This window comes from Antechinus flavipes, chromosome 3, assembly GCF_016432865.1.
Source record: "Antechinus flavipes isolate AdamAnt ecotype Samford, QLD, Australia chromosome 3, AdamAnt_v2, whole genome shotgun sequence".
Lineage (NCBI taxonomy): Eukaryota > Metazoa > Chordata > Mammalia > Dasyuromorphia > Dasyuridae > Antechinus > Antechinus flavipes.
In genome coordinates, this window is record NC_067400.1 from 468,453,472 (window position 1) to 468,470,702 (window position 17,231).

The 17,231-nt window shown below is 35.3% G+C and overlaps 1 protein-coding gene across 1 annotated transcript in view; it reads left to right on the forward strand.

The window, feature by feature from the left end:
- The window catches only part of NCAPD3 (non-SMC condensin II complex subunit D3), a 108,723-nt gene that overhangs the window by 75,933 nt on the left and 15,559 nt on the right, over nucleotides 1-17,231 (forward strand). The window contains exons 24-29 of the mRNA XM_051986645.1: nucleotides 1,263-1,342; nucleotides 11,088-11,225; nucleotides 11,530-11,663; nucleotides 11,927-12,126; nucleotides 14,066-14,176; nucleotides 15,909-16,091. Of these exons, the coding sequence (XP_051842605.1) occupies nucleotides 1,263-1,342; nucleotides 11,088-11,225; nucleotides 11,530-11,663; nucleotides 11,927-12,126; nucleotides 14,066-14,176; nucleotides 15,909-16,091 (846 nt within the window). The remainder of the gene's footprint in view (nucleotides 1-1,262; nucleotides 1,343-11,087; nucleotides 11,226-11,529; nucleotides 11,664-11,926; nucleotides 12,127-14,065; nucleotides 14,177-15,908; nucleotides 16,092-17,231) is intronic.

The following is a 17,231-nucleotide window of genomic DNA, read 5'->3' on the forward strand; positions in this document are numbered from 1 at the left end:
CACTTGAACCAAGATCCTCTGTTTCCAAATTCACTTTTCCATTTCCATTTTTCTATTCTGCCTTCAAGATCAGTCACCAAGCAGTTATTAAGAGTCTATTTGTTGTTGTGCTTAGTTCTTGACAAAAACCCAAATGACATCTTCATGTTAGAGTCAGATACAGTGTGTCTGCTTGTGGTTGATCAGACCAAAATGAGCTTGGAGTGCTCTGCCACAGGTTGGACATAAACTGTAGCTATGAACATTTGGGATGGATTCTTTAATTGTATGCATCTCATGTTTCTTTCGGGCTCATTCAATTCTGCATCACTCATTAGAGCACAACATCTTTTCTGGTGAGGATATGCCATGCTGAGTGTCTCCCCTGTCATACAATAGATTCTAAAGTTCTTAAGCAAGGCCATCTTGTGAGCTCTTGCCCTGTGTGAATTCTCCATAAAATACTCTTTTTGGCAAGCATACATTTGGCATTCGACCATTGTGACTAGTCCAATGGAGTTGCATTCTCTTCAGTAAAGTTGTAATATTTGGCTGGTTAGTTTGAGAAAGAACCTCAGAGTCTGTTACATTATCCTGCCAATTGAGCTTCAGAATCTTGCTGAGATAATTCAAATGGAAGAGATTCTGTTAACTGGCATGGCATTGGTACTGTCCAGGTTTCATAGGCATACAACAAGAAATAGGGTCAGCTAAATGGCATAGTGGATAGACACCAATCTTGAAGTCAGGAGGACCCAAGTTCAAATCTGCCTTCAGACATTTAACACTTCTTTCCTGTGCGACTCTGGGCAAGTCACTTATCTCCAGTTCCCTTGCAAAGAAAGAGAGAGAAAGAATGAAAGAAAGAGAAGAAAGAAAAGAAAAAGAAAGAGAGAGAATGAAGAGCCTACTATGATATAGCTGACTTTGAGTCATTTTATCACTACTAGTGATGATTCCTAACTGATTTGTCTACACTGTCAGCAGTATTTTTTCCTGACAAGAGATTGGTTTTTGAGATGGTTGATATAGATTATGTGGCTACTGAACAGAGCAAAATATGTGAGCCTGTGGTTGACTTATTGGATATCTAAGTTCTTGATTTTCATATCATTAGAACCAAAGTCTAATCAATTGAACTGATGAACAGCAGGAAAAAAATGAATATCTGAAAAGAGCTGACATTAACTAGAGGAAAGCTACTTTAGGGAACTAGGCAATGAATACACTTAAGATTTATGTCTTTAGCAAGTCTTAAAATATTCTGTTTTCTGTCCCCCTAGGAAGAATTTGTGAAATGGAAGGGATCACTCTTCTTTAGGTTTGTAAGTTCTCTGGTGGATCAACATCCAGAAATTTCCAGGTATGATATATCTTTTCCCCCAAATTTTGAGATAGCAAATTACTTAACTAAATTTTAAATAATAACTTATAGCTATTAATTATCTCTTTTCTACCTAATTAATTTAGCATTAAGTAATGTGAATATTTCAGTAAATAAAATGAAATTGGTGAAAGTTGTAGCGAGCTTTGATCTGTATTCAGTTTTTTTTGAATCTTAATCACATTGAGTAGCATGTAATTTTCTTAGCATTAACTATGCTTTGTAACCCTACTTAAGAGTTCTAATAAGAGAATGTGCTCTGGTTGAGTCAGAATTTATAGAACAGTAGCCATTGGCTCCTGACTTAATTTTGTTGACCATTAAATGTTGACCACTAAACTAAATTACATTTAGTTTCAAAAAACATAAGTTTTATTTTATAGAGCTGATATGTAAAGAAAAGAATCTTAAGAGTTGGAATAAAGCCCTGTGTATATGAGCATATGAATAAATAAATTCATTTATTAAGCACTTATTATGTGCAAAGTACTAGAGATGTAAATAATAAAGCAGAAATCATGTTTGAATTAGGGAAACACCACATATAGGAGATTTCAGCAGCAAGTCAGAGAGAAAGGCCTCAATAGTCCTTAGAGAAGGTATAAGGATTTATATAGCACCAATTGTATGCCAGACAATGTACTTAAAGCTTTTTAAAAAATAAATATCTCATTTGATCCTTACAACTACTATTGATACAGGTGCTATTATTATCCCCATTTTGTTGTTATTGAGTTATTTTTCAGTTGTGTCAAACCCTTTGTGACTCCATTTGGGATTTGGTTTACCATTTCTTTCTCTAGCTTATTTTACAGATGAAGAAACTGAGGCAAATGGTTAACCCTCCACAATAGGTCTTCCAGACATTTTTATACAGCTTCCTATGGCTCCTCTTCCCCCTTCCTTCTCTGTTGAGGACTTTGCCTGGTATTGTATTGAAAAAATTGAGGCCTTTCACTGAGAGCTCCTTTTTTTCCCTTCCTCCTTATATACCTTATATAGCTACTAAGTATCTGAGACCAGGTTTAAATTCAGGAAGATGAGTCTTTCTCATTCCAGCCCTGGTTCTCTATCCACTGTTTTACCTAACTGCCCATTTTAAATTGAAGAAATTAAGATAAACTAAAGATAAGTGACTTAGGACAACATAGCTAGTAAGTTTCTTAGGCTGAATTTGAATTCAAATCTTCCTGACTCTAGGCCTAGTACTTTCTCCACTGAGCCACCAGCTACCTCTGGGCTACAGCAGCAAGCAGATGGCAGTGGATTTTTCTTTGAAACATTTACATTGATAGATTACTATCTGTTTCTGATTTTGAACCATTTGACAAGTCACAAGAGATGAGTCTTATAAGGGTGAGACACTTAAGATATGGGAGTTAGGAAAGAAAAGAAAACATGGTACTTTGCCAATTGTTAATTCTTATCCTTCTGTAACAGATTTCCTTTGAAATTTATTTTCAAGGGGATGAGAAATGGTCTGTGATAGAACGTGCAACCACTGGATTATGTTGTATGAATAATATTTTAGAGCAAGTCTGAAACTGGAAAAGGGCATGTTGAATACCATGGCAAAAGCAACCATTATTGGGAAAAGGTTTTGAAGGAGTTCATTAGCTATAAATAGCTCATAATAATGGGTCTCTGTGGTTCTAAATATGGTCTCAAATATTTTCCTCTGTTTTTTGTAGAAGGACTTTAGTTTCCATCAGATTTTTTTTTAATGAGAACATTTCATATGTAACAAAACAGTAATAGAAGATTAATGGTCTAGTTCACATTCTCTAAAGCCATAAATATAAAGTCAAGCTTTCCTCCCCTAGTTTCTTCATTTCCCACCTCTAAACCACCCACCCCTTCCATCATGTCCTTTGGAGGACATGTGTTTTGGAATACAGAGAATTGCTCCAAACTTACTGACATTTTAAGTCTTTCCATTCCTTCCATCCTTTGACTTTCACTCAGTCTTAGCTCCCTCCTATGATGGCAGAGCCTCTGGCCCCCCTTTCAGTGCTCATTTCTACTATTCTTCTCCTCCCATTGGTAGGGTGAATTTAGTGCCTGGCTCAGTGTCTTTCTTCTCTCCAATTCCTGTCCCCATGCTAGGGGTCTTCAACATACATATTGATAATTTTTCAAATACCCTGACTCCTAGTCCTTTAACTTATTCATTTTCTGTTTCCTATTTTTCTGTTTCACCTTAGCTGCATGCAAACATGGTCATACCTTTTTGACCTCACTATCACTCACATATGTACCACTTTTCATGTGTATGAACTCTGAAATTTCCTTATCTGATCACAGCCTGTTAGCATAGTGTCTCTCCCTCTGCCTTCTGGTGAGAAAACGTATTCTTTGTCTACACTGTACACTGACCCCTCCATGCTTTCTTTTTTATGCTCTTTCCCCATCTAGACTCTTGGTGAAGCAGTTCAGCTCTACGGTTTTCTTCTCTTGAGTTCTTGGTCCCTTTATATTGCCATTTGTACCCCGCCAAACTTTAGCCTTGGGTCACTCCTACTATTTGCTGCCCTTGTCTTATGTGTGTGTTGCTGAACCAAGGTGGATTGTTATGTAACCTTAGCTGGTTCTAACTGCTGTCTAAGCAATGCTTTCCACCTCCCTTATTAACTCACTGAGGAACAAGGCAGTGCCATCCATGAGTAGAGGATGGCCTGGAGTCAAGAAGACTCATCTTCCCGAGTTCCTATTTGGCCTCAGTCACTCACTGACTGTGTGACCCTGGGCAAGTCACTCAACCCCATTTTGTCTCAGCTTCTCATCTACAAAATGAGCTGGAGAAGGAAATGACAAACAACTCCATTGTCTTCACCAGGAACACTCCAAAAGAGGTCATGACTGAACAACAAAATTTAATTCACTATTCCACCTTCCACAGTAGCTCTTCCAGACATTTTCATACAGCTTCCTATAGGTCCCCCTCCACCTTCCTTCTCATTTGAAAACTTTGCCTGGTGTTGTTTTGAAAAAAAATGGGGCCTTTCACTGAGAGCTCCTTCTTTTCCCTTCCTCCTTATCCCACATCAGCCAGATGCTTTCTCCTCTATTTCCTTTTTTTAATCTCATCTCATAGGAAGAGATGACCTTTCTCCTTAACAAAGTCAATCCTTCTAGATCAGGGATTCTTAGACTTTTTCCATTCATGACCCCTTTTCATCTGAGAAAGTTTTATACAACCCCAGGTATATGAAATAGGCATACAAATCAAATATTTACTGATAATAAATCATAATTTCACAACTCTCACATTCAATTTTGGCATCCATATAATTTTGTCTCAGCTCCTCATCTACAAAATGAGCTGGAGAAGGAAATGATAAACAACTCCATTGTCTTCACCAGGAACACTCCAAAAGAGGTCATGACTGAACAACAAAATTTAATTCACTATTCCACCCCCCATAATAGCTCTTCCATACATTTTCATACAGCTTCCTATGGGTCCCCCTCCACTTTCCTTCTCATTTGAAAACTTAAATCCACAGTTTAAGAAGCTTTATTTTAGATGCTTAAGTGATCCCATTTCTCTCTTGTCTTCCCCAGCAGATTGCCCACTTCTGACATCTCCACTCTACGTCGTCTTGAATTTCTCTCTTTCTATTGGTTACTTCCCTACAAACATGACTATGTCTCCTGTGTTTTTATATAGCTCTCATTTATTCCATCCATCTCAATTAGCTCTTGTCCCATCTCTCTAGCCTTTTTGGCCATCCTTCCCTAGAAGGCTATCTGCAAGGTACCTTCACTTTCTCTTCTCATTCCTGTCTTAAATTTCTGTGGTCATTTGACTGGAACAGCTCTCCAAAATTACCAGTGATATTCTAATTGCCAGATCCAGTAGCCTTTACTCAAAACTCAGTTTTCTTGACCTATCTGCATCTTTTGATACTGTTAATCACTCTCTCGTTTTTGATATTCTTTTCTAAGTTTTCAAGATACTGTTTTCTCCTAGTTTTGTGGATTTGTGAGGCATTTTTTTTTTCTATTGGTCTGAGTGCTCCTATTCAGTCTCCTTTGGAGGATTTTCATCTGGGTCATTCCTGCTAAGTGCAGACATTTCACAGGAAGTTGTCCTGGACTCTCTTCTCTTTTCTCTCTTAATTCTTTCCCTTGGTGATCTCATCAGCCCCCATGGATTGATTCAATTACCATTTCTATCTCGATTCTCAAATCTATATATAACCTGATCTCTCTGCTGACTTCTAGCATTATATCTCCAACCTACCTATTAGACATCTAAAACTGTATGTCCTGTAAATATCTTAAATTCAGCATTCCCCCAACTGAACTCATTATTTCTACCCCAAACCCTTTTTCTTCCTGAACTTTTCTATTATTGCTACCACCATTCTCCCAGTCCCTCACAACTTAGCTGTCATCTTCAGTTCCTTATTCTCACTACTCATATAGTCTGTTGCTAACTTTGTAACAACTTTTAATTATTCCCCCTTCATTTTTCTGATACCACCATTATCCTGATGCAATCATCTAATTTCTCCTGAACTGTTGTAATGATCTATAGGTGAATCTGTCTGCCTCCAGTCTTTTCCCAGTCCAGTTCATTCTCCACTCAGCCAGCAATGTGATTTTCCTAAATTTCTGATCCGACCATGTCATTCCCCTACTTAGTTGCTCTTTGTTGCCTCAGGATCAAATACAAAATACTGAGTTGCATACAGAACCCTTCAGAAATTAGGACTCTCTTGCTTGTCACTTTTATGCCCCTCCATGTACTGTTTGATGTAGTAACAGTTGCCTTATTGCTGTTCCATGAACAAGACACTGCATCCCCAGGCTCCAGGCATTTTTTCCTAGCTGTTCACCCTTGCTTGGAATGCTCTTCCTCCTCATCTCTTTTACCAGCTTCTTCGGCTTCCTTCAAGTCCTAGCTAAAATTACCTTCTGCAGGAAACATTTCACAATCCCTCTTAATTCTAGTTAATTATTTTGTAATTATTCTGTTTTTAGTTGTTTATAGGTTGTTTCCCCATTTATTATTAGGAGCTGTTTGAGATTAGGGGCTGTTTTTTGTTTTTCTTTGTATGCTCAGTGCTTAGTGCAGTACCTGGCACATAGGCACTTAATAAATATTTATTGACTGGTTTATTATGAATTTCCCATTTTTGGATAACTAGGAGGTAGACCATATTAGTTATGTAGCACTCTCCTACTATTAAATAAATTATACCTCTAATACAGGGACAGGTCTTTATACTCTCGGCATAATGTCTAACATCATCCCAAACATAATTAGAAATACTTAATAATATTTTCTAATAATGAATTGAGGGATAAAAATTTTTTAAGTGACAAATACAAATTCCCTGACTTTTTTTTAAATACTGGACCAGTCATTTGCAGTTGTTATGGAGGAGAAAGATTATGATACTGAAGGAAACTTGGGGAGTACGAGGTAGGAGAAAGTTTTTTTAAAAGTCAGAAAATATCCTTTTCCCCTTTTCTTACTATCCTATTTCGCCTTCTAACATCCTATCCATCTTCAAGTTCAGCCTCCCACATTCTGAGATTCTATTCAAAATTTAGTTTGATTATGAAACCATGATTTTTTTTATCTCCTAAAGCAGTCAGATTCTGTAAATCAACATGTTCTTTTCCTAGCCTAATTTTTTAATTTGTCTAAAATATATTCAAAGTAGGAGGCAGTTAGATGGCTCAGTGAATAGAACATTGAGTCTGAAGTTAGGAAGAGCTGAGTTCAAATTTGGCCTCAGGCATTTACTAGCTGGGTGAGCCTGGGCGGGTCATTCAACCTCTGTTTGCCTTAATCCATTGGAAAAGGAAATAGCAAATCACTCCAATGTCTTTGTCAACTCAACAGTTTGGTCCATGAGATCATAAATGTTATACGACAATGTCCAAGGTCTTCTGTAAAGTCATTTGCTCGTAAAGTTTCACAGTGAGGTAACAGTCAACAATGGCAAAGGGATGAATTTATTTTGAAACCAGATTGTCTTCATCAGGTTCTGGGAATATATAAGTTTGCCCTCATGTAAAATTGCCCTTTAGCAGTGTGTTCAATGCTGAGATAGTTTCCTTTGAGTCCACTAGGTGGTGCCATTGCAGCACCGTATTCATAGTTTCTAAAGTACAAATCGCCAATTTCCAGGGGATAATTTAGCAGATTTTTGCTTTAGTCTGGCTTACGAATATGGTCTGGGAGAAAGTCTGAACTGACTTAGATTTTGCTGCCTTTTGAAAATGAAAATGATGTAGAGATATTACAAATATAGTTTTATTATCTTCAGCAGAATGATACTTTTTGTTCAGGTTTAACTATATCTGTTTTCTATAAGATACTCCAGGGATCTTATTTATGTTTCTGCTTTAATTAATTGAGTCTTATTATAGAATTATTGATATTGAATAATCTAGTCACCTACAAAACAAAAAGATCATTTTGAAAAACTTCAGCTGAAAAGATAATATAGTTAATCAGTAATCTGCCTCAACCAAGTTTGTTAAAGTATCTTTAGCAGGGATAAAGTTTTGAAAGTTTAGTCCAGGTTAGAACTTAAGCCTTTAAAAAAGCAAGCTGTACAATGACAGAGGTCAAGATTGAAGGCACACACCATCTGTAGCTACTAGAAACTCATTTTGAGATGCTTACTGACTCAGTTTTCACTTTAGGCCTTAATTTTCTGTATAAAGCTAGCTCTTTAACAATTAATGTTGGTTATATTTATTTTGATGGCTCTTTAAATGAACTACTCACTAGGAGATAGATTTGCAGGTTGATTGAAAGCTTACTGTTGCCTACTTATTCTTTTGACTTTGCATGTAAATAGATGAACATTTGACATTCCAAGCCAGAACCCCAAGTAGGGGACTTGCTTAAAGGAATACTTTCTACATGAAGCCTTTCCTTTTCCCCCTCGAACCCCAACTCCCAAGGCTCTCCCCTCCAGAAATTTACCTTGTATTTACTTTGTATGCATTTATATACATTTACTTATGTTTTTGTTGTCTCCTAATGGAATGTAAATCCTTTGAGGGCAGAGGTTGTTTGATTTCTTTGTATACCCAACAATGAAATAAAAGACCTGGTAGACACTTCATAAATGCTTGTCAATTGATACCATACAGAGCTGGTTAAGAACAATATAGCTTATCTATTAATTTACTGGCTAGCTATCATTATAGCAAACCAGTGTTTCATATAGGCCTTAATTACCTTTTTTTCCTAGGTATTTTCCTTCATTTCAATAGGATTACAATCTTGCCATCACAAGTTTCCCAAACAGTTACTTCCTGTTTCTTAGATGAATATGAGTTCTTAGTTACCTATACAAATGATCTGTTCTGGGTTTTTTTGTTTTTTTTTTAACCTGGTCAGATTTCCAGTGTGTTTTTGAGCCACATCTCCATACTATTGATTATGTATACAAAGAATGTAAAATAATTGTAGTATTAGTCTTAAGGAAAAACATTAGGAAGTTTAAATTTGCAGAAAAATTCCAGTGCATTCCAAAGCCAAATATAATTTATTTTTGGATTGACCTTGCCTTTGTTCTCCCTTCATTGAATTAGCATTGACAGTTGAGAGTATAATACAATTTTAATTCTTTGTAAAAAAAATTCATTTATACTTCTAAAATGGAAGTTATATATCAATTCAGACATGGTGGATGGACTAAAGTCAATATCTTGACTTTATGCAAGTGAAGTTTTCCGTTTTGGCATATACTAATAGATAGAAAAGGCTCCCAGGATGTTGCTTTTATGCTGGGGCTTAGGTGTAGAACTACCCTACAAATCCAGTGCCCGCATCAAAGAATGCAATATACTCTGTGAGTAAAACAAAATTTCTGTAGCTCTAAAGAAAGATGACTTTCGCAAATTTAGTGACATCTCTATTCCAAATTTTCAAACAGACTATTTGTGCCTATGTCAAAGTTTTCTAAGCTTGTATTGGTCTGATCAGCCATAATCAGACACACTATACATTGACCTTGATATAGTAATGCCATTTGAAGGATGACACTAAATGCAGTGGTGTCAAACTCAAATAGAAATAGGGACCACAAATCTTTACATAAAGATTCCTGCTAATTACCTTTTAACTTAATTTTTAAATATATTACCTAATTTTTTATTATAATTTTATTTATTTTGTTAAACATTATTCAATTACCTTTTAGTCTGGTTGGGTTCACAATTGGGAATGCTGTGGCCTGTGAGTTACATACTGGACAGTTTTGTTCTAGAGGATACATTCTCAAAGGATGGTTATTCAAAATATCAGCTGATTATATTTAATAGGAGAGTGGAACATGAGATATAGAGTCTAAAAGTACATGCATAAATAACAATGATGTTCTTACCACTTTCAGCTTTCATAACCATAAATTGAAATAAGTTATCCATAGAAGTTTGACCTCACTACCAACAAGGAGAGATAAAGGAGGAGAGGACTATAATTTTTCTTTTATTTTTTAATTAAGTAATTAATTACAAGTATTCTTTTTTAATTTTAATTCTGAGTTAAAAACTCTATCCCGCCCTTCCCTCCACCCATTCTTTTCTTTTAATTTTGTGAGGAGGCTCAATATATGCAATATGTGCAATCTTTCTGAGCCTATTGGCCCAAATTCAGTTTGCTTGTAATTAGAGCATTTTTTGGGAAAAGAATACTGAGAATGAAGAACTAATATAGCTAATCTGTAGTCTTTCAGAGATTCCTGGCTTTTTAAAAAAATTACTTTCGCAGCTACACCCAAAGAAAGAACACTGGGAGATGAATATAAACTGCTTGCATTTTTGTTTTTCTTCCCGGATTATTTATACCTTCTGAATTCAATTCTCCCTGTGCAACAAGAAAACTATTTGGTTCTGCACACGTATATTGTATCCAGGATATACTGTAACCTATTCAACATGTAAAGGATTGCTTGCCATCTGGGGGAGGGGGTGGAGGGAGGGAGGGGAAAAATCGAAACAGAAGTGAATGCAAGTGATAATGTTGTAAAAAATTACCCTGGCATGAGTTCTATCAATAAAAAGTTATTTTTAAAAAAATCAACTCTTTAAAAAAAAAATAAAAAAATAAAAAAATTACTTTGATTCATATTATTATAGACATTAAGCTCAAAATAGAAGGAAATGGCCCAAGTTTTCTGACTCAGATCATCATTATAATTATAATGACAAGCAGCTTTTGCTTATCGAAGTGGATTGTTGTTGTTGTTGTTGTTGTTGTTGTTGTGTTGTTGTTGTTGTTGTTGTTGTTGTTGTTGTTGTTACTGTGACTGAATAATAAGACCATTAGAAATTTGGAAGGAACCTTGATGGGGAAGATTTTTCACTCTGACCTTGATTTCCAAAAAGGAAAGTTGTTGAGAGACAGGCAAAATGAGCTAAATTTGTATCTTCCTTTTGATTTGAAGCAACAAAGCATCCTTAGAAACAGACAGGATACAACATGTACCAGACAGGGCTTTAAACTCCCTCAACCACCATCTCCTCTCTGGTCAGACAGGCTAGCCTTGCTGAAACCATATATTCCTTACTTTGAATACAACAGTACTTCACTTGATAGAGTTCAACATTGTCTAGTATTTATTGGGGGAAAGTATAACTGTTTTTTACAATCCTATTCTCTCTGTGCCTTGGCAGTGATATGTCTTAAGTGGCTATCTTCAAGTAGTAAATGGATCCTTTTTGTTTGGTTTCCCTCTCTTTGCAGTTTTGGAGAATTCTGCCTGGTTCATCTCCTACTGAAGAGGAACCCTGTCATGTTCTTCCAGCATTTCATTGAGTGTATTTTCCACTTCAATAGTTATGAAAAACATGAGAAATACAACAAATTTCCCCAGTCAGAGAGGTCAGTAAGTCCAGCGTTACCATTTTCTCAAATTATAGGAATTGGGGTATATGTCACAATTTCAGGTGTTTCCTCTGAAGTGATTGATTAGACTTAAACTATGCCTTTTTTTTATATATTTAAATTGAGATGATGAAGGTAAGAATATACTTTGACACCATATTTCTGAGGGAAATATCTGTATTGGTATCCCAATAGTGTATTTGTGCTTTAAATTTATAGGGTTTAAATTGGATTTAAATATCATAATAAAGATCTCTTTTTATGTGCACATATATCCATTGAAGTTCTATTTTTATTATAGAGAAAAACAGCTCTTTTCATTGAAGGGAAAGAATAACAAAGAAAAACGCATGTGGATCTACAAATTTCTACTAGAGCACTTCACAGATGAGCAGAGATTCAACATCACTTCAAAAATCAGTTTGAATATTTTGGGTATGCCTGACATTTTTGAAACAGAATGCATATTTAAAAATAAGAAGCTGTGCTGATAGTGGACTCAGCAGATTTGTGGCAAATACGAGCCTCCTGCTGCAAGACGACCCTTGCTTTTTTATTTTTCTTCCTTAGAACATCCAATATTCCTCATGTTGCTCCTTCTGACCTGCCCAGATGGGCCTTCCTAGGGCTATTGCATTACCTTCTTCATGTGATTTTAAAGTATTTCTAGAAATCTGATCTTTTGTACTCTCTCCCAGCTTGCTTTGTGGATGGCGTCCTACCCCTGGATATGGAAGCCAATGAACTGCTTTCAGATACATTTGAAGTTTTGAGTTCAAAGGAGATTAAACTATTGGCAATGAGATCCAAAACAGATAAAGACCTCCAGATAGAAGATGATGAACTGGCCATGGCTAATGTAGTCATGCAGGAAGCACAAAAAAAATTAATTTCACAAGTGAGTATGCCATATCCTCTCTTGAAATACATAACCATATGAATGCATATTGCATATATTTTAAAAACAGTAAAAGCTCTGTCTTGCCAAATTACTTATTCTCTGTGTCCCTTGTCCATCTTATAAAATGGAGTCAAAATCCATCCTATTTCCCAGATACTGAAGGCTCTTTTAGAATTGATGATAAACATATAAGGGACATGAAGTGACTTTAGGCTAGAACTTAACAGGAATTCTAAGAGAACTGGAGCTCTGTAGGACCTTACATATTTTCTCATTCAGCCTCCTCATTTTATAACTATAACTCAAGAAATTAGGTGCCTTGTAAAAAGTCACATACAGGCATACTTCAGACATGTTGTGAGTTTGGTACCAGACCATCGCAATAAAAGGGATAATATGAATTTTTTGGCTTCCAATTACATTTACATACACTATACTGTGTGTAATAGTATGTGTCTAAAAACACAATGTATGTATATTAATTTGAAAAAAATACTTTATTACTAAAAAAAAAATGCTAATCATCATCTGAGCCGTTAGCAAGTCATCATCTTTTTGGATTCTTTTAAGGGTCTTGCCTCGATGTTGATAGCTGCTGACTGATTCGCTTGGGAGTGAAGGGGGGAGGAAGGGAAGCGTTTATTGCATGTTGGGGTGGCTATGATAATTTCTTAAGATAAAACAGCAATGAAGCTTGCCACATCGATTGATTCTTTCTTTTAGGAAACATTTCTATGTAGCATGTGATATTGTTTGCTAACATTTTACATAGTAGAATTTTTTTCAAAATTGGAATTAATCTTCTCAAAGCTTGTTGCTGCTTTATCAACCAAATTTATGTAATATTCTTCAATATTGTTGTATCTTAGGAAATAGAGAGGCCCAAGGAGGGGGAGGGAGATGGAGAAACATCCTCTCCATGGAACAGTCAAAACATACAACATTTAGTGGTTAAGTTCACCATCTTCTATGGGTGTGGTTTGTGGCACCCTATACTAATTATAATAGTAACATCAAAGATCAGTGATTCCAGATCACCACAACAGATATAATAGTAAATGAAAAAATTTGATATATTTCAAGAAATTTCAAAATGTGAAACAGAGACTTGAACAAAATACTGTTGGAAAACTGGCACAAATAAACTTTCTCTATGCAGGGTTCCCACACACCTTCAGTTTGTGAAAAATACAGTATCTGTGAAGCACAGTAGAGTGAAGTGCAGTGAAATGAAGTATGTCTATAGAAAGTTAGTGACAGATTTGGGATTGGATAATTCACGGATCTAGACTTTTTAGTTCAGTACTCCTCTCAACTATATTATCCTGACTCAGGAATATCTTGAAATTAAAGAGTAAAAATCATAATTGTATTGAATGCTTTCTCAATATAACTATAGTTAATTCTAATAGTTTAAATATTAAAAAAAAATTGAGGTTAGTTATCGATCTTAATTATGAACTATCAATAAATATTGAATTATGTATTTATTGTTTACAGTAAACCCAGCCCTCTGCTAGATGCTTTGGAAAACACAAAGGATATTTAAATGCTAGAGCCCGACCATGAAGAGTTTACATTTAGAACACTTTTGTCACTAGCAAGTGAAATGTTTCTTTAGCTACCTGACATGGAACTCATTATAGTTTCATTTCATAGAAAAGAAATTTGAATAAGTACACTGTACAACCAAGAACTGAGATACAAGGTTTCTTTCTGAAATGCTGTAGGGCTTTTTGGAAGTCATTTTACCTCTTTCTAATAAAGTTTGCTTATTTAAAAGGACAATACTCATTTTATTTCTGCTTCATATCCTTGTTTTAAATTAGTGAGATAAGGAAAAAAATTGACAACATTAAGAACTGTGGGAAAAGGTTCTGACATTTGGAATTTTATAATTTAGGATGTATAAAACATAGTTATTCTTTGTCTACAGGTTCAGAAGAGGAATTTCATAGAAAATGTTATTCCAATTATCACTTCCCTAAAGTCGATGCTAGAACAGAATAAAATCCCAGCCTTGAGAGACCTCATGAACTATCTCAGAGTAAGTAAAACCTTTAAATTTTTCCAAAGAAAGTAAGACAAGACTGTCTTCCTTGGGATCCCCTGGTAGTTTTTTATGGCATACACATAGGCTCTTAATGTGTTTTAGAGTGTTGTAAGGCTATTTTGTTTTGAAAGTAAAATTACCCAGCCTGGCCATTTGCTGTTTCAGCTCAGACACTGCTACTGACTGCTTTGAAGTTGAACTTTTCTCTTCTACACAATTGAGTTTATGGAAAGCTAAATCTCTTTCTTCATTTAATATGTCTTAAAGTGCTGATTCAAGTCAGATTTGAGTGTATCTCAGCTGTTGGTATAAAGCACAAGAGATTTAGCAAAAATCATGTAGTAAAACAAAGAGTCAAAAATAACAAAGGAAATTTGAAAAAAGAAAAAAAGAAAAAGTCAGAAGGATGAAAGCCTAATATCATCAGATCTTATATTGTACTACAAAAGAGGAATTATTGAAATTATTTTGTCTAGTTAAAAAAAAAATAGAAAAGCTTGTCAGTGGAGAAGATTAACTATCCAAGACCTTGAGATAAGCCTAAAGACTCAAAATCAGGACTCATAATTGGGAAAATTGTAAAGCAATCTGACAGAAATGAAGTTTAGACCAATACCTCCTATCACATATAAAGATAAAGTCCCAATGGACATATGACCTAGATATTAAAAAGTCACATCATAAAAGAAACTATAGAGCATCAAGGAAGAGACTATCTTTCCAATTTTTGTGTAAAGGAAGAATTCATTCCCAAGCAAGCATTACAAAAAATTAAATGGACAATTTTGATAGTATAAAATGGAAAAGTTTTTGCATAAACAAAATTAGTATAGCTAAAATTAGAAGGAAAAAATTTGTACCAAATGTTTCTGATAAGGGTCTGACATCCAAGATCTTAAAGGAACTGATGAAAACATAAGAACAAGAGCCAATCTCCAAATGATAAATGATCAAGATATATGAACAAGTATTTTTCAAAAGAAGAAATTCAAGCTATCAAAAACCATTCCAAAAATCCTCCAATTTATTATTAGAAAAATGCAAATTAAAACCATTGTGAGCTGCCTGCAAAGGATATGTGTTGAGAATTGAGCTTCTGTGGTCATTTCTTCCCTCAGAGAATAACAAAGACAAATATCCTAGGTAAGGGCCAGACTAAATGTTCTAAAAATTGTTCTTAAGTGATCACTACTATTTTGTCATAGACTTACATTGGTTTATGTGATCAATCAATTTATAATAGAAAGAATATTGGATCTGGAAAATCCAAGATATTCATTTCTGCTTCATATCCTTGTTTTAAATTAGTGAGATAAGGAAAAAAATTGACAACATTAAGAACTGTGGGAAAAGGTTCTGACATTTGGAATTTTATAATTTAGGATGTGTAAAACAAGGGATAGGATGTAAGCTCAAAATCTGGTTCTGCCATTTATTGTCTATCTGATCTTAGCTAGCCTTATCACTTAATTTCTCTGGATTTTAGTTACTTCATATATGTTAGAGGAGGGGTTTGGACAGGATGACTTCTGAAACACTTTTTAGCATTATGTTTATGAAATTACAATCCTAAGTACAAATACTATACATGTTGTTTAATGGCATTTTATTGATTAACCCATACTTTCAGCAGAATAAATCTTGTCATTGATTTTATAAGTAATTGAGAGAGCTTGTTTACTTCAGTTAAAAAAAAATCAAAGAATATTCTTTGGGTCTATTTCAGGAAGTAATGCAAGACTATCGAGATGAAATCAAAGATTTTTTTGCAGTTGACAAACAGCTGGCTTCAGAACTTGAATATGACATGAAGAAATATGAAGAACAGCTGGCAAAGGAGCAAGAACTGGCAGAACAAAGAAACACAGAAAGAATGGCTGATATCTCAGGCACCTTAGCAGTAGCACAGGTAATTTCAAGGATTCCAAATAAGACTGACCTTGAAGAAGATAGCTGTGATTCCTAGATCCTGAATCAGAAGTATATTGAATGAACATTTCTTGGGTTTTTTCTGGCTACTATTTGGGTTGTCATAACTTAAGTTTCTACTTACTATAAGAAGTTAAAGTACCTTGATTTCTGGAAATGGTTTTCTTTCAAGCTGAAGAGTGAGATGCAGTAAGGAGCTGCTGAAAACGCTTGAGGGATGGGAGGGAGCAAAAGAGGTGAGGAATTAACATTACTAGATCTCTATCTTTTTGGTAGCTGTGTGGAGGATTGATTTGAAAGGGGAGAGTTTGAATGCCAGAAAGCTACCAGGTAACTTAGTAACGCTTAGCTTAGGCTCATTTTTTTGTGATGAGAGAGAAGGGGACTGTTTGGAGGTCAAATTGACAAGATTTAGCAGCTGAGGAAGAAGGAAGTGTTGAGAACATCTTTGAGGATGAGAACCTGGGTGACTGAAAGGATTGGATTGCATCAAAAAATAAGGATGTTTGGGGGTGAGTGCGACAGTGAGGTTCTGTTTGGGGTGCCTATACCCCAGCCAAGGAGAGATCAAAGCTCAGAGGAAAGGTGATTGCGTATATAGATCTGAAGACCATCTTCATGTAGATGATAATTGAATCCATAGAAACTTATAAGAGAGAGTAGGGAAAGGAAAAAGAAGAGGGCTCAAAGTATAAGCTTATAGATTACTGACATTAAGAATCAGGAAGACCTAAATTCCAATCTTAATTTTGACATTTTCTAGCTTTGTGACCACAGATGAGTTATTTAACTTTTCTGAGCCCTAACTTCTTCATCTCTAAAATGTGAATAAAATAAGAGCAATATTGTATGCAAAGCATCTTGTCAACTCTAATGTGATACGTAAATATCAACTATTATCATTGGGGAAAGCTTGGAGAGCAGTTTTGATTAAGTGATCTGGTTGGAAGCCAGGTGGAAGGACTTGAGAAATGAGTGGGAGGTGAGGCGTTGGAAGAAATAAATTGATTATTCTGAGTTTGGCTGTAAAAAAGGAAGGAGAAAGAGAGCAAGAAACAAGATACCTTGTGAGTTGAATGAAAATTAAGGATGGAGGAAACTTGGCCATGTTTGAAAACAA